The sequence below is a fragment of the Lithobates pipiens genome, unplaced genomic scaffold (genome assembly GCF_037356315.1).
Source record: "Lithobates pipiens isolate NorthernLeopardFrog02 unplaced genomic scaffold, aLitPip1_a1.2 Scaffold_1, whole genome shotgun sequence".
Taxonomy (NCBI): domain Eukaryota; kingdom Metazoa; phylum Chordata; class Amphibia; order Anura; family Ranidae; genus Lithobates; species Lithobates pipiens.
In genome coordinates this window covers 235856252-235875962 of record NW_027507685.1, presented here as the reverse complement: position 1 = coordinate 235875962, position 19711 = coordinate 235856252, and the positions used below count along the sequence as shown (strand labels likewise).

The 19711-nt window shown below is 48.4% G+C and overlaps 2 protein-coding genes across 14 annotated transcripts in view; one reads left to right on the top strand and one right to left on the bottom strand.

Annotated features, from left to right (window-relative positions):
• The window catches only part of SYNGAP1 (synaptic Ras GTPase activating protein 1), a 562775-nt gene extending 558925 nt beyond the window's left edge, over positions 1-3850 (bottom strand). For all 11 annotated transcript variants that reach the window (XM_077484719.1, XM_077484711.1, XM_077484717.1 and 8 more), the window contains exon 1: positions 3716-3850. In XM_077484719.1, coding sequence (XP_077340845.1) covers positions 3716-3746 — 31 coding nt within the window. In that variant the 5' untranslated portion in view covers positions 3747-3850. The remainder of the gene's footprint in view (positions 1-3715) is intronic.
• Positions 3851-3885: 35 nt separating this feature from the next.
• CUTA (cutA divalent cation tolerance homolog) overlaps positions 3886-19711 on the top strand; it is a 38265-nt gene continuing 22439 nt past the window's right edge. The window contains exons 1-3 of one of the 3 annotated variants that reach the window (XM_077484730.1): positions 4052-4191; positions 7067-7150; positions 19558-19619. In XM_077484730.1, coding sequence (XP_077340856.1) covers positions 19566-19619 — 54 coding nt within the window. In that variant the 5' untranslated portion in view covers positions 4052-4191; positions 7067-7150; positions 19558-19565. Of the gene's footprint in view, positions 3953-4048; positions 4192-7066; positions 7151-19557; positions 19620-19711 lie in introns of those variants that run through there. The other 2 variants (XM_077484727.1, XM_077484729.1) reach the window with 2 other exon arrangements.

Below are 19711 nucleotides of genomic sequence, written 5' to 3'. Positions count from 1 at the left end.
TATTTAACTTTAAATCCTATGGAACTCTTCACACCACTGTGCTGCGGGTGCGGTGTGTTCTGAAAAGTCCTGCATGCTGCATCTTTTGTGCAGCTTTTAAAACTGCACCAAAAAACGCAGCTCCCCATTGAAATGATTGGAGAACGTGGTAAAAACGCATCAAAAACGTACTGCATTTTGCATTTTTTGAGTCCCATGCCCATTTTGCACTTGTGCAGGCAGTCAGACAATGCACCGGAAATGCATCCAAAACGTGGCAAAAATGCAAAGCGATTTTGCTACAGAGCTGCCTCCAGCTTGTTCAATTAAAGGGGTTGTAAAGTCTCGGGATCTTTCACCTTAATTCATTCTATGCATAAAGGTGAAAAATCTTCTGTGCTGCAGCTGCCCCCCAGAGCCCCCCTTTTTCTTCTCTGAACCCGATCGTTCTAACGCTCCATCTGCTGTCTGGGGTTCTCATTGGATAGACTGACAGCAGCGGGAGCCATTGGCTCCTGTTGCTGTCAATCAAATCCGGTGACACGGGGGTGGGGCCAAGTCCTTCTGTCTGTGTCAATAGATGCAGCAGCAGGACTCGTGAGCGCGCCCGCACGGGTACCCCTATGGAAAGCAGGCTCTCCGTGGTGGGCACCTGATGAAGAGGAGGAGCCAGGAGCGCCGCCGGTGGCACCCCAGAAGAGGAGAGGAGGATTGGCAAGGGTTTTTCACAGAGCAGGTAAGTATGACATGTTTGTTATTTAAAAAATACAATAAAAATCTTTACAATCACGTTAAAGTGGAGTTCCGCTTAAAAAAATTAAAATTAAATGTCAGCAGCTACAAATACTGCAGCTGCTGACTTTTAATAATCAGACACTTACCTGTCCCAGGGTCCAGTGATGCGGGGGGAACGAAGCCCCGCTCATCCCCCCTCCGCTCAGTGGCGCTGGCATTGTAACTATGGGCGCCTGTCTGTGGCTTCACAGCCGGGCACTCACTGCGCATGCGCGCGCCGCGCTCCATGACTGGCCGCACAATCATCTGAGACCTGTGACGTGTCCCAGATGATTGCCTAGAGGGCTGGGGGGAGAGGTGACCTCCCTTCCGGTGCCGAGGGAAGTGACGTCAGGAGCCGAGGTGAGTAAAGAGGCAGATTACGAGGGACCCCCTAGCAACAGGCATTAAGAGGTGAGTACATTTTTTTATTTATTTTTTCCAAATGTTATTAATTGTTTTTAATTGAACTGAAAAATGCTTAAATAATTGTTGGACTTTAAAGCGGGAGTCCGCCGGGACTCCGCGTTTTATTTTTTTTTAAAAGCCAGCAGCTACAAATACTGCAGCTGCTGACTTTTAAAATAGTGACACTTACCTGTCCAGCGCGCCCGCGATGTCGGCACCCGAAGCCGATCTCTAGATCGTCTCTCGGGTGCTGCCGCCGTCATCTTGGGTATGGGAATCAGGAAGTGGAGCCTTTTCGGCTTCATTTCCCGGTTCCCTACTGCGCATGCGCGAGTCGCGCTGTGCAATAAGGACGGTCCCCGCTGCCTCTGGGATCTGTGTGTTTCCCAGCAGGCAGCGGGGCACTTGCGGAAGGGGACGGGCACTTGCGGAAAGGGGCGGGTGGCGCCCCTTTCCGCAGAGAGCTATCCCGGAAGTGGGTGCAGATACCTGTACTGTACAGGTATCTGCACCCCCCTCCCCCCTGAAAGGTGCCAATTGTGGCGCCGGAGGGGGGGAGGGTTCCGATGAGCGGAAGGTACACTTTAGGGTGGACCTCCGCTTTAAGCTTTGACAATAAAATCTGGAAGTTGATAGGTTTCTATGCAGCGCTGCACCAGATTTTTCACTCTCCAGTTTTGGTAAACCAACCCCATTATTTCTATATGGGCAGTGCAGTGGCTCAGTGGTTAGCACTCCTGCCTTGCAGCACTAGGAGCTACAAACACTACCTGCATGGAGTTTGTACATTTTCCCTCTGCTTGTGAAGTGTGGGAGGAGACTGGACATTCCAGCTTCCTCCCACTCTCCAAAGACATGCTGATAAGGTAATTGGCCCTAGTATGTGTATATATGTATGTATGTATGTAGGTATGTATATACGTATGTGTATATATGTATGTGTATATATATATATATATATATATATATATATATATGAGAATGTGAGTAGGCCCTGGTTCACACCAATGCAACTTTGAAATTGCGCCACTTCAGCACGATTTCAAAGCTGTAGATCAGTGTGATTTTGACCTTGGATGCAGCTTGCAAGTCGCAATAAAAAAGTCATGCAGGAATCTTTTTTCCGAGTCGCAATGGTTTGAACGGTTCCATTGCAGGCAATGGGGTGCAACTTGTCAAGCGATTTTAAACTATCAAATCGCATGACAAATGGCACTGGTGTGAATCAGGGCTTAGGGACCTTGGATTGTAAGCTCCTTGAGGGCAGGGACCGATGTGACTGTACAATGTATATGTAGAGTGTTGGCGCTATATAAAAATCTATAATAAATAGATAATATATTACAGTCTTATCCATAGCCGTGTATATAGTGCAATTCCCATATATATGTGTGTGAAATGTGCAGTATATATGTGTGTACACCCTGCATACATCCATCACACATAATAATGCAATATAGAGAAAATTGGAAATACGGGTATATATGTAAAACACAGGGTGCATTATACATTTTACCAATAGTATGAAGTATACATCATAAGACAGATAAATATACACCTTTCTACAAACATCTATGTTCATATATGTATATATATATATAAATAATGTATATTATAGAAATCTATAGACATATTGCAGTTGACATAGATCAGCCTACACAATATTACTATCTCGGAGTCTCTATATTCCACACTGACTCATAGCAATACAGACAGAGCAATATACAAATACATGTGTGAAATCGGAGTGCAGGCAAATGTCATGAGATGAAGAAACATGTGTGTGGCACATATATATATATATATATATATATATATATATATATATTGGTTCTTATACTGTAATTTCCAGATATGTGTAAAATCGGCATGCATACTATTTTAATGAGACATGTTCAGTACACGTGTGTGTGAAATTTGCATACATGAGCATTTATTGATAAAATGTGCTTTACATACGGTATGTGTATATATACGGTATGTGTGTGTGTATATATATATAAACAAATCATAGAACTGTTTATAGTGCAATTGTTATAAATGTGTAAAATAAACATGCACAGAAACCTAATGAGGAAATGTTTAGTACATATATGTATATGAAGTGTATACAGATCCCAATCATGTCAGTGATGATACTGCATGTATAGACATGTCATAATGAAGCGTGCAATACATGGGGAATGATGATGATGGAGGGGGGGTGTGAATGATGAAGATGATGAAGGGGAGAGAGGGGAATGAATGATGAAGATGATAATGGGGGTGTAATGATGAAGATGAGGGGGGTGAATGATGAAGATGATGATGAGTGGGGTGAATGATGAAGATGATGATGATGATGGGGGGTGAATAATGAAGATGATGGGGTGTGAATAATGAAGATGATGATGGGGGGGTGAATCATGAAGATGATGGGAGGGATGCAGGCTGTCTCGGTCACCGCAGTCTCCTCCATTGAGGATGATGATGATGAGACAGACACCCCGCCATGCCTCCCCTCCCCCTCCATCACACACACACACGGCGCCGCAGATATGTCATAAATACACACATGAAGCGTCACCCCGGGATACAACTCCCATGGTGCACCGTTGCCTCGGGCTGCAGCCTCTGTCTATGCGTCAGTGACCTCAATAAAGTTGCGCGGAAAGACAACCCGTTGCCATAGGGACGCTGCGTGAGCCATGTTGCTGGAGGCGGCCGGAAGTGGGCTGGACCACACAGCCACCGGGCGCCATGTTGGTTGTGGCAAAAGGAGGGCTAGGAAGGAACTCTTCTGGCCCGGGGGGTGAGTCAGTGGCGTCATACATATTAAAATATGACGCTTTGATTACTGACATCTACCCGGTTCCGTTTATTCATTAAGGAGGCAAATCACGTGGATCTAGTGTGTCTGTGCTTTTAGGCTGGTGGTTGTTCGGTCCTCCGTACGGTAGGGGGCGCTGTGTCGGTAGTGTGCAGACAGACAGGTGGACAGATGAAGTCGGATCTGTAGTTGGGTCCCCTCTGGCTGTGTGCACCGGACAGGTATGGGGGGGGGAAGCTGTGTATAGAGGAGAGGATTGCTGTGCTATCAGGAGGTTCCATCCTCCTCATCCCGCCCATAACACACAGAGGACATGCAGGGGAAGCACATGGCTCAGCATGTCAACATCCAACCTTCATCTGTTCTACACACTCTGCCTGCTCTTTACTTCCCCTCACTTCCTGCATCTGTAACCCCCCCCCCACCCCCTGGAGGGAGATTTCCTGTTTTCTGTGACACCACTGGAAGGATTCTTCGCCTCACTTTGTTTCTGAAACACATGGAAGGGATTCTCCCACCAATTCCAGCCATAAAAACATTGTCAGAAGTGCAAACCCTTCCTCCCTGTACTATCAATGTCTTCTTGTCTGTGTCCCCATGGGGTATGGTTTACGTCCATCTCCTGTATCATGTCTGCAGCCTCTGACCGTCTCTCTTGTACCATGTCTGCAGCCTCTGACCGTCTCTCTCTTGTACCAGGTCTGCAGCCTCTGACCGTCTCTCTCTTGTACCAGGTCTGCAGCCTCTGACCGTCTCTCTCTCTTGTACCAGGTCTGCAGCCTCTGACCGTCTCTCTCTCTTGTACCAGGTCTGCAGCCTCTGACCGTCTCTCTCTTGTACCAGGTCTGCAGCCTCTGACCGTCTCTCTTGTACCATGTCTGCAGCCTCTGACCGTCTCTCTCTTGTACCAGGTCTGCAGCCTCTGACCGTCTCTCTCTTGTACCAGGTCTGCAGCCTCTGACCGTCTCTCTTGTACCAGGTCTGCAGCCTCTGACCGTCTCTCTCTTGTACCATGTCTGCAGCCTCTGACCGTCTCTCTCTTGTACCAGGTCTGCAGCCTCTGACCGTCTCTCTCTTGTACCAGGTCTGCAGCCTCTGACCGTCTCTCTCTTGTACCAGGTCTGCAGCCTCTGACCGTCTCTCTCTTGTACCATGTCTGCAGCCTCTGACCGTCTCTCTCTTGTACCAGGTCTGCAGCCTCTGACCGTCTCTCTTGTACCAGGTCTGCAGCCTCTGACCGTCTCTCTCTTGTACCATGTCTGCAGCCTCTGACCGTCTCTCTCTTGTACCAGGTCTGCAGCCTCTGACCGTCTCTCTCTTGTACCATGTCTCGTACTAAATAATGTGCACATCACATTGGTATGTCAGAGGCTGCAGTTGAGACCCTCAAAAGAGAAACATACTGGGGAGTCTGTCCTCCACCCCTTTCTATGGCTAAAAAAAAGTGAGACCTCGGGGTCTGTTTAGACCTCTGATATTTCACCAAAGCCCTAAAAAAAAAATGCAAATAATATTATAAATAGTAAAGTTAAAAATCTAAAGGAAAAAAAAGAAATGAAAATAAATAATTACTGACGACATCCTCTCAGGGGAGGGGGGGCACCAAACCGAGTCTTTGCCCCCCAGGTGACCTAATGTCTATCTTCACCACTGCTGGTGAGAGGTCATGGCCGGTCTGAGTGTATGGTAATGGTGTCCGTGGTGTGGCAGGAGGAGGAGCGTGGGGGGCGGGATTTCGGCCGCCGAAACATATTTGGACAAAAACGGCATCCTTGGCATTTTGCAGATAAGAGGAAAAGGTGGTGATAATGGTGCCGAAAATGCAAATGTGTGTTTTTTTTTTTTTTTTGTTTTTTAATTTAAATTTATTTTTGTATTAAAAACATAACACAGGTCCGTTATTGATGCGTTCTTGCTGCATTTTCTTTTTTTTTATTAATGTGAGGCATCACCACAAATGTTATAGCGAACACAATAATTCTAGCGCTGACCTCATCTGCAACTCTAAACTGGTAACCTTTAAACATTTTTAAAGTGGAGGGCCATCCTGTCTCTTCCTATTCCGCGGCGCTGTTCCTTCAATTCTTCCTCCTCTTCGGCGAGTGGCCCTGTTGCCTTCTGGGACATGTGTGTGTCCCAGGAAACAACGGGGCCATTCACAAAGAACTACGTTTCCTATTATACTCATGCACTCTGCAGTGTAGTTGAGAATCATGGGAAATGTAGTTCCAAAACATCTGGGGTGCCAAGGTTCGCCATCACTGCCCTAAGAGTTCTCTTCTCTGGAACTAAGGGGCCAACCCAACCCCTGAAAACGAATCCTGCACCATAATCCCCCGCCCCCCCCCCCCCCAACTGAATGATTTGGACCAGTAAGCCTTCTTGTCCAACATCATTGCCTGACCTCACAAATGCACTTATGGAAGAATGGTCAAACATTCCCAAAGACCAGTCATGGCAGACCTTGACACCCCAGATGTTTTGGAACTACATTTCCCATAGTGCTCATGCACTTTGCAGTGTAATAGTTGAGTATCATGGGAACTGTAGTTCCAAAACATCTGGGGTGCCAAGGTTCACCATCACTGCCATAGACACACTCCTAAACCTTGTGGACGGCTTTCCCAGAAGAGTTGAAGCTGTTATAGCTGCAAAGGGTGGACCAACTCAATATTGATGTGTGTGTATATATATATATACGGCAGGCGTCCCAATACTTTTGGTAATATAGTGTAGATGTACTCTCTCCGTATATCACCAGAGCTGCAGTTCTGAGAGCTATGCAGGCTTACATAGCCAATCTGAAAATGCTCATTGCCTGGCTATCCCTGGGTTCACTACTTTCTGATTCACCGTCCTGGGACCAGAATATAACAAGTAAAGTCACAACTGTTCTGGGTCAGAGATTCAAACAATACCGACGCCACCCCAGCCAGGCGACTAGTATTTTTCAGATGGAGGACAGCCGCCCCTCAGTGCAGAGCTCAGTACCTGTGTATGTGGGCAAGTCACACGATGAGAGTCTGTGCACAGACACTACTGTTGCTATGGTTACAAGCAAGCAACATTTAATTTTTTTTTTTTTTTTTTTGGCAGCAACAGAATATCATAGCCGGCTGCGGATTGAAGTGGAAACTGATTTTTAATTAGCAATAAATTATAAACGGACTTGCCAAGCAGGTACAGTATATATAGTATATACATTTTTAAAGGGACCCTGCTAATACTGATCTGTGCCGCTGCTCTTCTGTATTGCAGAGTTCCCAATTGAACGCATTCAACACGCTTGCCAGCATGTCAGATACCTGGTTCCCCCTCCGCACTCTCTGTGGTTCCATCTGCCTCCCCCTGCTTTATTACTGTGTCCTGTAGGGACATAAGGGGTCAGGGGAGGAACCACAGAGTGTAGGGGGGGGGGGGGGGGACCAGACCTCTGGAAGTGTTGGATACAGAAGATTATTTAGGAAGCGGGATCTCTTGACTTTAGGCTGCATTCACATCAGGCCGTTGCATTTTCTCTTATATTCACCGACCGACACAGCTCCTCTCTAAGTAAATGGGTTGTTTATCCTGCCATTAGGAGAACTAGGCAAAATTGTTACACAATACACAGAACTTTTAGTCCCGCCCCAGGGGGCGGACCCTGTGCTAACAACCCTTCCCACTGCTCCCAGCTGACTCAGTTTTTATTTTGCCTAGTAAGGAGAATGAGCTAGGAACCCTGCGGGCCCTTGTGGTCTATTCTTTTGATGCAGGTTTGATGTTTTTTTTGCGCAAGATAGAAGATCCCAGGATCATCCATCAACTGCCGGCTGGGTGACAGGCTGGTTAATTAAATCCTTGTAGTCTCCCCAGTCCGGCCATCGAGCGTGTGCAGGCCGCAGCTGAGGCTCGGCAGGCCACGACATACCTCATGCTCCAGAGGTGGTCGGTGAGCTTCAATGCTCTGGGGTATACATATGACCGGGCGACTGCTGTCTGGATCACAGTATACCGGGCCAGCAGCTACCCTGTAACTGCGCAGGAGTAGGTCTGTGATGGAATGTCTCCCAGCTGTTCAGGATTGGTAAGTACGGCTCTCCCTGCTTCGGTGGGGTGAGCAGCTGGGCATTCCCTGGGGGATCGATTCACAGGCCATCTCACCTCCCTATCCCCCCTCATTCCCCCCTCTGAGGGGGGTGGCTGCATACGCTGTGTGTGTGTGTTCGCTGGTTTTTTTCACCTGGGGGGGCTCTGTGCGGCTGGCGTTGGTCCTGGTCTGGGGGGTCCCAAAGGGGTCTGTGGAGGTTGTTCTGGCTGTAGGCAGGCAGCACTGTGCTAGGTTTGTTCTGTCACCGCATGTTGCTGTCCGGCGGCCATCTTGGATGTGGGACAGACTGTATTCCCCTTGTGAGTCTCAGCAGTCATCTTCTTTGGGGTCTCCTATTAGTTATATTGGCGCCCATTTTCTTGAAGCCTGAGCGCTCTTTTCGCCGCTGTTCTCTTGTGGTAGCATTGCATGTGCTCTCACTTGCTGTGTCCTGTGTCCACTGTGTGTACAGGATGCTGGATGGCTCGTTGCTGAACGCTGAAGCTAGCTCTGCAGATCGTTTTACCGCTGTTATAGACAGCTGCTGCCGACACAGTTTTCTCCACTCTGCAACTGGGAACCTCCATAGGGACTACAGGCACTGCTAGTGGCTTTCACAGAACGCCCCAGGGTGGTGAGTCCGGCGCTATGTACCCCACGCAGCGGCAGCAGGAGGGCAGGACCTTCACTGTCCTAAGTCCCCTTGCAGGTGGCAGACAGGCTAGGGCCAGCATGGCTTCAGAAACTGGTGTTTCTTCCCCCGAAATCTGCGGTCACCTGCGGATGGCGCTGTGCACATGGGCACCCTGACGGCGGTCCTTAACGCTTTTGTTGCAAAAATAGGGGGGGCGCGTGGTAGTAAAGGTACCCATAAGAGGCCCCTGCCCCCCCCCCCCCCCCCAGTCCTCTGGGGAGAGCTCTGAGGCAGACTCGGGCCCTGCTGCGGCTGGTGACCCCTGCTCTGACCTATCAGACGTGGCTGACCAGGACTGTTCGCACAGTGAGGATGAGTCACCGTCAGGGTCCGTGTGCGATAAAGCGCTAGTTGGAGCACTTATCGCAGCTGTGCGTGATACCCTGAAGATTCAGGAGCCAGCGGATCCCTCTGCTGACGTACCGGTCCCCTTTGGGTCCCGCAAGCCAGCACGTTCACCTAAGGTGTTCCCGTATTTGACTTACTTTGACAAATTCATCTACAGGAAATGGCGTCGCCCGCAACGGACCTTTTCGGTCCCCAAAAATTTGGCGGTGCGTTACCCTTTTTGAGGAAAGCCTTCTCAAGAAATGGTCGGCTCCTCCGGTTGTGGACCCCCCCAGCATCTAGGTTAAATAAAGTAACCACGATCCCGGTTGAGGGGACTCCTGCATTCAAGGATCCCACGGACAGGAAGGCCGAGGCGGTGGATCGTTCCTTGTTTACGGTTGTGGGGTCAGCAGTGCGACCTGTACTGGCATCCGCACTGGCGTCACAGACACTGACTGAGTGGGCAAAACTTTTGCACCGCTAATTGGGAGAGCAAAACGCCTCCCCTGTCTGCATGGAGCTAGCAGACCAACTAGTGCAAGGCCTTAAAGAGGAAGTAAACCCTGATGGGTTTACTTCCTCTTTCATTCCCTGCAAAGGCAAAGCATAATGGACTACTATGCATCGCATAGTAGCTCATTATGTGTCACTTACCTGACACAGGAGCCAGCGAAGTCACCGCTGTCCCCTGTAGTCCGCCGCATCCATCTTGCTGGTGGCGTCTCGCAGCTCAGCCGCTGTCATTCGGCGAAGCCGCCACTCCCGTGCATGCGCACGGGAGTCGACACGCGCGGCAGCTCCATTCTCCATGCCGCGCTTAGTGCGCCTGCGCGCCGCTGTCTACGGCGCATGCGCCGTAGACAGCGGTGCCCGTTTTCGGGCAAATATCTCCTAAACCATATAGGTTTAGGAGATATTGCTTGGACCTACAGGTAAGCCTTAATCTAGGCTTACCTGTAGGTCAAAGTGGTTTGTAAGGGTTTACAACCACTTTAAGTACGTTTGTGACGTGGCCCTGGATACTCTCCCTCTGTTATCCAGGGCTTCAGTGTCAGCTGTGGTGCTGAGGCACCTAATTTAGGTAAAATGCTGGTCGGCTGACCAGGCATCCAAGAAAGCCCTGACGGATCTTCCCTTCCTTAGCGACTGGCTCTTTGGAGCCTCGTTGGATGACATTATTAAAAATGCCACTAGTGGTAAGAGTACCCTACTCCCACAGGCCAGGAAGGCTAAGGAGCCACGCCGCAGGCAAGGGCCCTCCTTTTCCGCTCACACGTGGCTTTTTCGTCAAAACGCACCCAGCCCGACAGGACGCCCACGGACGGTCAGAAGCGTCCCTGGAACAGCAAGCCTGCAAACAAATGTATTACCGCATGAAGGTTTGCCCCCACCCACATATCGGGTGGGGGGGTCGTCTTCAGGAGTTTGCAGCCCGGTGGACTTCCTGGTTATTCGACCAATGGGTCTGTGATCTGATTTCCTCAGGCTACAAAATAGAGTTTCTCTCTTGGACACCAAACAGATTCTTCCCCTCCAGCATATCCGTATCCCCGGTTCGCCGGGAGGCCCTGTTAGGGGCGGTGAGGGACTTGCTGAATCAGGGGGGTGATTGTACCGGTTCCAGAATCGGAAAGCTTCCAGGGGTTCTACTCAAATCTGTGGTTCCCAAGAAGGAAGAGGTACGTCCGATCTTGGACTTGAAAGCCCTCAATCAGTTTGTGAAGGTGCAGAGTTTCAGAATGGAATCAGTTCGCTCAGTAGTCACTGCACTCTATCAAGGGGACTACCTGGCGTCCTTGGACATCCAGGATGTGTACCTGCACATACCCATATGCCTTCGGCATCAAAAATTTCTGCGTTTGGCAGTTGGGGAGCCCACTACCAGTTTGTGGCTCTTCCTTTTGGCCTGGCATCAGCCCCCCAAGTCTTTACCAAAGTACTGGCTCCAGTATTGGCGTTGCTGAGGCAGCGGGGGATTGCGATCGTGGGTTACCTAGACGATCTCCTTCTGAGAGCATCTTCCACCTCAGAGTTAGAGGAGGATGTGGCGATCACCATGCAGATCCTGCAAGAATTTGGGTGGCTGTTGAACCTAAAGAAGTCGGTGATCGTAGCCGTAGCGTCTGGAGTACCTGGGTTTACTATTGGACTCCAGGGAAGCGAGGGTTTTTCTCCCCTCAGACAAATTGCTGACTCTCAGATCGGCAGTCAATCTACTGATGGACCGCAAGTGGTCGCCACTCCGCTTTTGCATGCGGGTACTGGGGCTCATGGTGGCCTCCTTCGAGGCAGTGCCTTATGCCCAGTTCCACACCAGAGTACTGCAGAAGGAGATTTTGACAAAATGGGACAAATATCCGTTGTCCCTGGATCGGCAGATCCAGGTGAGCCAACCAGTGAAGGACCCCCTGATCTGGTGGTTGAGGTCCCCGGTGATTCAGTCCGGAAAATCGTTCCTTCCTCTGAAATGGACGGTGATCACTACGGATGCCAATCTGTCCGGCTGGGGTGGAGTGATGGGGATTCAGTCGGTTCAGGACCTCTGGTCGACGGAGGAATCCAAGTTGCCGATCAATCTGCTCGAATTGAGAGCGATCAGGCTGTGCCTCCACACTTGGTCAATGAGTCTTCAAGGGTGTCTGATCAGAGTACAGTCAGACAACGCCACGGCTGTGGCGTACATAAATCACCAAGGGGAAACAATAAGCTCAGCCGCTGCACGGGTGGGCAGAGCGACGCGTACCGCCCCTGTCGGCCATTTACATCCCAGGGGTGGAAAATTGGCAGGCGGACTATCTGAGTTGTCAGATGCTGGACCCAGGAGAATGGGCATTGCATCCGGAGATATTCAGGCTGCTGTGCCTGAAGTGGGGCACACAAGATGTGGATCTATTGGCCTCCCGTCTCAATCGGAAGGTACCAAGATTCGTTTCCAGGACCAGAGATCCGTGGGCAGACGCGTCAGACGCGCTGGTGGCTCCGTGGGATCAGTACCAGCTGATCTACGCCTTTCCTCCACTGAAACTGTTGCCACGCCTGCTGCGCAGAGTGGAAGCCGAGGGGATCCCAGTAATCCTGGTGGCCCCAGATTGGCCTCAGCGGCCCTGGTACGCAGACCTGGTGCGTCTGGTAGCAGACGCTCCCTGGCGGCTGCCGCTGCGGGAGGACCTCTTATTTCAAGGTCCAATCTTTCACCCTGCTTTACCATCGCTGGCTTTAATGGCATGGCTATTGAAAGCCAGGTGTTGAGGAACCGGGGTCTGTCGGACTCGGGGATTCCAACTATGTTGAGGGCGCGGAAATCTTCTTCAAGGAAGATATACCATCGTACCTGGAAGGCTTTATCTCCATGTGTGAGGAGAAAGGGTGGCATCCGCGCTCCTTCTCTATATCCAGGATCCTGCTGTTTCTTCAGCAAGGTGTAGACCAGAAGTTGGCGTTGAGCACCATCAAGGGGCAAATTTCAGCTCTGGCTGTCTTTTTTCCAGTGACCCCTGGCGCCTCACTCATTAGTGAGTACCTTTGTTCAGGGGGTGCGGCATGTAGTCCCTCAGTTTCCTCCGTGGGATTTGAACCTGGAATTGTCGGCGCTTCAGAAGCCGCCGTTTGAGAATATCAGGGAGATTCCCTTGTTGACTCTTACACAGAAAGTGGTTTTTCTGGTGGCCATCACGTCGGCCTGGAGGGTTTCGGAATTGGCGGCCTTGTCCTGCAAGTCGCCCTATCTGGTCATCCACAGGGATAAGGTGGTGTTAGGTCCGCAACCGTCCTTTCTACCGAAGGTGGTCTCGGCTTTCCATATCAATGAGGACATTGTATTACCATCGTTGTGTCCTAAGCCAAAGCACCCCAAAGAGGTGGCCCTTCACGCTCTCAATGTGGTTAGGGCTCTGAGGGTGTACTTGTCTGCCATGGCTCCCTTTTGGAAGTCAGACTCACTGTTTGTTTCGGTGGCTGGTCCAAAGAAGGGTATGGCGGTCTCGTCGGTCACAATTTCCAGGTAGATCAGACAGATTGTAGTCAAAGCCTATGCCTTGATGGGGCAGGTGCCCCCCTTTCCAGTCACGGCCCACTCTACCAGAGCAATTGGAACGTCGTGAGCCTTCTGACACCAAGCGCCTGTTGCTCAGGTGTGTAATGCGGCGACCTGGTCCATATGTTTACCAAGTTCTACAAGGTAGACGTCAGTGCATCGGCTGATGCCTGTTTTGGCTGCAAAGTTTTGCAGGTGGCCATGTAGTTGCAATTTTAGTTTTTTTTCCTGGTTTTTCGATAAAAACGCAGTACTGTTTAATGCACTGTTGCATTACTTCCGCAATAAGGTTGCGGTGTTGGGAATCTCTCCTGTTGAGAAGGCCCGGTTATGGCTGTGTTTTTTTCTGTACACTGCTGTTTTTTGTGGGTTTAGTTTCACTAGTTCCCACTTGCCATGGTGGTTGAAGTTTTTATGCTGTTTTTTTTTTTCCCACCCCTCGTTTGGCACTGCTTGGGGACGTCCCATTTAGTTCCAGAGAGGAGCTGTGTCGGTCGGTGAATATAAGAGAAAATAGGATTTTTGTACTCGCCGTAAAATCCTTTTATCTGTAATTCACCGACCGACACAGCACCCGCCCCTCCTTTTCTTTACGTTATACTGCTTGTTGACGTACTGAGTCTGCTGGGAGCAGCGGGGAGGGTTGCTTAGCACAAGGTCCGTATTGTGTAACAATTTTGCCTAGTTTTCCTAATGGCAGGCTAAACAACCCATTTAGTTACAGAGAGGAGCTGTGTCCGTCAGTAAATTACAGAGAAAAGGATTTTACGGTGAGTACAAAAATCCTATATTTTTATTTTTTTTTGTTAACATTATTATTTTTATTTATTTTTCTTTGTGTGTTGTGTACAGCGTTTTTAAAGCGTGCTTTTCATATACCGTATAAGCCGAGATTTTCAGCCTCTTTTTTGAGGCTGAAAGTGCCCCCCTCGGCTTATACTCGAGTCATCGCCGTCTGACTGCTCGATCAGCGTATCGAGCAGACAGACGGCGGACATACTACAATTTGAAAGCCGCGCCTCCGCCTCCGCCTGTGATAGGCGGAACACTGAATTTCCCAGCAGCCTGTGTTCCGCCTATCACGGACATCGTCTCATCCTCGTCCGTAGTACGAGGATGAGACGATGTCCGTGATAGGCGGAACACAGGCTGCTGGGAAATTCAGTGTTCCGCCTATCACAGGCGGAGGCGGGGCTTTTGAATTTTAGAATGGCCGCCGAGGCGCCGACGAAGAGCGGCGATCCTGGCAAGGCACGGGACGGAGGCAAGGCAAGGCAAGGCAAGGCACGGCACGGGACGGGACGGAGGCAAGGCACGACACGGGACGGAGGCAAGGCACGGCACGGGACGGAGGCAAGGAGGCAACACGGCTCGGGACACAGGTAGGCTGGACACACACACACACACACACACACACACACACACACGGACACACACACACAGGGATGGATGGATGGAGACACACACACACAGGGATGGATGGATGGAGACACACACACACAGGGATGGATGGATGGATGGATGGAGACACACACACACAGGGATGGATGGATGGATGGAGACACACACACACAGGGATGGATGGATGGAGACACACACACACAGGGATGGATGGATGGATGGACACACACACACACAGGGATGGATGGATGGATGGACACACACACACACAGGGATGGATGGATGGACACACACACACACAGGGATGGACGGACACACAGGGATGGACGGACACACAGGGACGGACACACACACAGGGATGGACAGGCATGTCTCACCCTCGGCTTATACACGAGTCAATAAGTTTGCCAGTTTTTTTGGGGGTAAATTGGGGGCCTCGGCTTATATTCGGGTCGGCCTATACTCGAGTATATACGGTAGCTAATAGAGAAAAAAAATTCTCTTTTTTTTTTTTTATCATTATATCATATCATATTTGAAAATATGGGACTTTTCAGGTGTATAACACAGAAATATTTAGTATAAATTACAGTTACAATTTTTTTTTTTTTTTTTTAGATTAAAAGCATACTATACAGTCATATAATGTTGTTCAACATGTTTCACCTATTCAGGCTTCTTCAGGAAAATGCATAGTGATGCTGCTGTCACACTTTGAATGACAATTGTGCGGTCATGCAACACTGTACTTATATGACATGTTCATCTTTTTTTTTTTCTTTTGGTGGTATTTAATCACCACCAGATTTTTTTTTATTTTTTGCTTAAAGGGGTTGTAAAGGTTTGTGTGTGTTTGTTTTTGTTTTTTTTCACCTTAATGTATCCTATGCTTTAAGTGACCAGCCCCCTGTTTTTACTTACCTGACCCCTCAACTTGACCCCTCGAGGACGCGCTGTCTCTCTGCCCGGGGTTCTCGGTTGTTGATTGGATAGATTGATAGCAGCACAGCCATTGGCTCCCGTTGCTATCAATCAAATCCAATGATGCATGTGCGGGGCCGAGTCCTGCATTTGGCCTCTATGGACGCCGAATGCTGGACTCGGGAGCACACACGCCTGGTAACCCTTTCAGGGGAAGCGCTTCTCCTAGGCGGTTATCAGACATGGGGAGGAGCCGCGAGAGCCGCCGAGGGACCCCAGAAGAGCAGGTTTGGGGCAACTCTGCAAAACGAGCTGCACAGTGGAGGTAAGTATGATGACATGTTTGTTATTTAAAAAAAAAAAAAAAAAACATTTTTACCTTTTTACAATCACTTTAACAAATGGGGGAAAAAAACTTTTTCGTAGCTTGTTATAAAATTTTGCAAATTTTTCTCCTTCACTGATGGGCAATGATGAGGCGGCACTGATAGCGCTGATACAGTAGGTGGTACTGATTGGCAGCACTGCTGGGCACTGTTGGGACTGCACTGATACTCAGGATACTGATTGCCTTGATTATCAGTCTAGATGTCCCTTTAACACAAGCTGGTTATCCACTCTTCATACCCTTTCTTCAGTAAAGGTAATAATCAGCTTGTGTTTACATTGTGATCAGCTGTCATGTGGTAAAGTTACATAGTAGGTGAGGTTGAAAAAAGACACAAGTCCAACCTATGTGTGTGATTATATGTCAGTATTACGTTGTATATCCCTGTATGCTGCGGTCATTCAGGTGCTTATCTAATAGTTTCTTGAAACTATCGATGTTCCCTGCTGAGACCACCGCCTGTGGAAGGGAATTCCACATCCTTGCCGCTCTTACAGTAAAGAACCCTCTACGTAGTTTAAGGTTAAACTTCTTTTCTTCTAATATTTAATGAGTGGCCACGAGTCTTTTTAAACTCCCTTTTGCGAAAAAGTTTTATCCCTATTGTGGGGTCACCAGTATGGAATTTGTATATTGAAATCATATCCCCTCTCCAAGTGTCTCTTCTGCAGAGAGAATAAGTTCAGTGCTCACAACCTTTCCTCATAACTAATATCCTCCAGGCCCATTATTAGCTTTGTTGTCCTCCTTTGTACTCACTCCATTTTCAGTACATCCTTCCTGAGGACTGGTGCCCAGAACTGGACAGCATACTCCAGGTGCGGCCGGACCAGAGTCTTGTAGAGGGGAGAATTATCGTTTTATCTCTGGAGTTGATCCCCTTTTTAATGCCAATATTCTGTTTGCTTTGTTAGCAGCAGCTTGGCATTGCATGCCATTGCTGAGCCTATCATCTACTAGGACCCCCAGGTCCTTTTCCATCCTAGATTCCCCCAGAGGTTCTCCCCCCAGTGTATAGATTGCATTCATATTTTTGACACCCAAATGCATTATTAATTTTTTTTTATTTTATTTTTTTTTTTTTTTTTACATTGAATCTCATTTGCCATGTAGTTTCCCACCCCATTAATTTGTTCAGATCTTATTGCAAGGTTTCCACATCCTGCTGAGAAGTTATTGCCCTGCTTAGCTTAGTATCGTCCGCAAATACAGAGATTGAACTGTTTACCCCATCCCCATCCTCCAGGTTTATGAACAAATTAAATAGGATTGGTCCCGGCACAGAACCCTGGCAGACCCCACTATCCACCCCTGACCATTTAGAGTACTCCCCATTTATCACCACCCTCTGAACTCGCCCTTGTAGCCAGTTTTCAATCCATGTACTCGCCCTATGGTCCATGCCAATGGACCTTATTTTGTACAGTAAATGTTTATTAGGAATTGTGTCAAAAATGCTTTTGCAAAATCCAGATACACCACGTCTATGGGCCTTCCTTTATCTAGATGGCAACTACCCCTCCTCATAAAAGGTTAGTAGATTGGTTTGGCAAGAATGATTCTTCATGAATCCATGCTGATTATTGCTAATGATACTATTCTCATTACTAAAATCTTGTATATAGTTACTTATCATCCCCTCCAAGAGCTTGCATACTATTGATGTTAGGCTAACTGGTCTGTAATTCCCAGGGATGTATTTTCGGCCCTTTTTAAATATTGGTGTTACACTGGCTTTTCTCCAATCAACTGGTACCATTCCGGTCAGTAGGCTGTCAGTAAAAATTAGGAACAATGGTCTTGCAATTATTTGACTGAGTTCCCCAAGTACCCTCGGGTGCAAGCCATCTGGTCCTGGTAAATTATTAACGTTATCCAAGTCTAATTTTAATTCTGTCCTCTGTTAACCATGGAGGTGCTTCCTGTGATATGTCTTGAGGATAAACACTGCAATTTTGGTTACTGAAACCCCCCAGATTCCCTTGTGAAGACTGAGAAGAAGAATAAATTTAATACCATCGCCATCTCCCCATCCTTTGTAACCAGATGTCCTTCCTCATTCTTTATAGGGCCAATATGGTCTGTCCTCCATTTTTTACTGTTTACATACTTAAAGAATTTCTTGTTTTTTTTTATATTTTTTTTGCTCTCCTCCGCTTTGTGTCTTTTATGTTCTATTTTAAACATCCTTATTGCACCCTTACATTTCTTGTGGCATTTATAAAGTCTGAATGCTGATGATGATCCCTCAACCTTGTATTTTTTTGAAGACCTTCTCCTTTGCTTTTATATGCATTTTTACATTGGAGTTAAGTCATCCAGGACTTTTGTTCGCTCTTTTAAGTTTATTACCCAATGGGAAGCATTGGCTAATGCCCTTCTTTAATATGCTCTTAAAGCAAACCCATCTCTCCTCCGTGTTCTTTGTTCCTAGGATTTTACCCCAATTTATGCCTTCTAGTAAGGTTTGTAGAAATTCAGTGTCTTTGTATTCCCCTTATGTTTCCTATTTGTGTTTTTAAGGCCCTTTACCCCGATCTGTTATCAGCCGAGTCCGAAAGACTCAATGATCACAGAGCATGCCACAGGGGTCGTCGTCCTCCTCCTCCTCCTCAGTAGTAGTAGTAGTAGTACAGTCCCTAGGATAAGTAATGGATAATGGCCAACAGGCCCTGTTACCAGACCCAGCGAAACAGCAGTGATCCCTCCGGCTGGATGATCGCTCACTCTGCGTTCCCCGGGGGCGACTCTGGTCAGTAGTGTAGCATGTCTGCACCCTGGTAGTGGCTCCATTTTTCTCTCTCTGGTGGTGCTTGGCAGCGTGTCTTTCGGGCAGGAAGCTGGGCAGGGAACCTGGTGAGAGCCGCCATCTCTTGTCCCTGACAGGAGAAAGGGGGGGGGGGGGGTCGAGTGGCAGAAACATTTTATAGCCCGCAGCTCGCCTTTCTCCTGTCACAGCGATGCTGAGTTCTCTGCTGGACTGAGCAGGAAAAAGAGCCCGAAGTCACATTACACTGATGGGGGGGGGGGGGGCTTGACAGCATCTTGATGGTGTTACCCCACTGGCAGATGGCACCCAGGTGCAGGCTGCCCGCACCCCGATAGTGATCCAACTGTGCTGAATTTAAGATCTGATTCCAGGGGGGGCACTTGACCCCCCTTGCCCCTACCTGCGGACACCCATGGCACCCAAGGTGATACCCAGAGGTTTAACAAATCTTCCCACAAGTTGTACATGTTTATCTGCCGTCTTTTTTTTTCTTTTCCACATCCATTCAAAGTCCAGAATTTTTAAAGCTTTTCTGAGCTTTCAGAAAATAGGGATAGGCAGTTGGAATTACACACTGCAAAGCTCAGTGAGGCGAGCTCTGAGAGCTGATTGGAGGGAAGGGACACACCCCCCTTCACACAGGAACAGAGCTGAGACTGTCAATCAGCTGGAGATCCCTCCCTGTCACCATTTTTCTCTTGGTGTCAGGAAAACTTGTCAGAAGTGATTCGTGCTGATAGCAGAGGAAGGAGGCAGAGAATAGAAAGTACACACTGTAGAGGTATATGCTTTGTTCATATTTCAAGTCTGAGGTTTACAACCACTTTAGGTGAACAATGGGGACATGGAAAACAATTGAAAATCTGGCAGAGTTTCTAGCCCTTCACTGTTCTATCCAAAACGATGCATATGTAGGTGGTGGTAGGAGTCAAACCTTTTATATGCATTTGACGTTAACACTCAGCTTCTATGTTTCTGCAGGTGAGTTTATGTATTCCGTGTCCTCCTCTATCAGAGTCGGGGCTCTGATAATAGCTGGCATTGTGAGTATGTCTCTATGAAGGTTATATAGCACTCTGTCATGTCAGCCATTGCTGGAAGCAGAAATATTGAAGCTGAAATTCGTTTTTTTTAA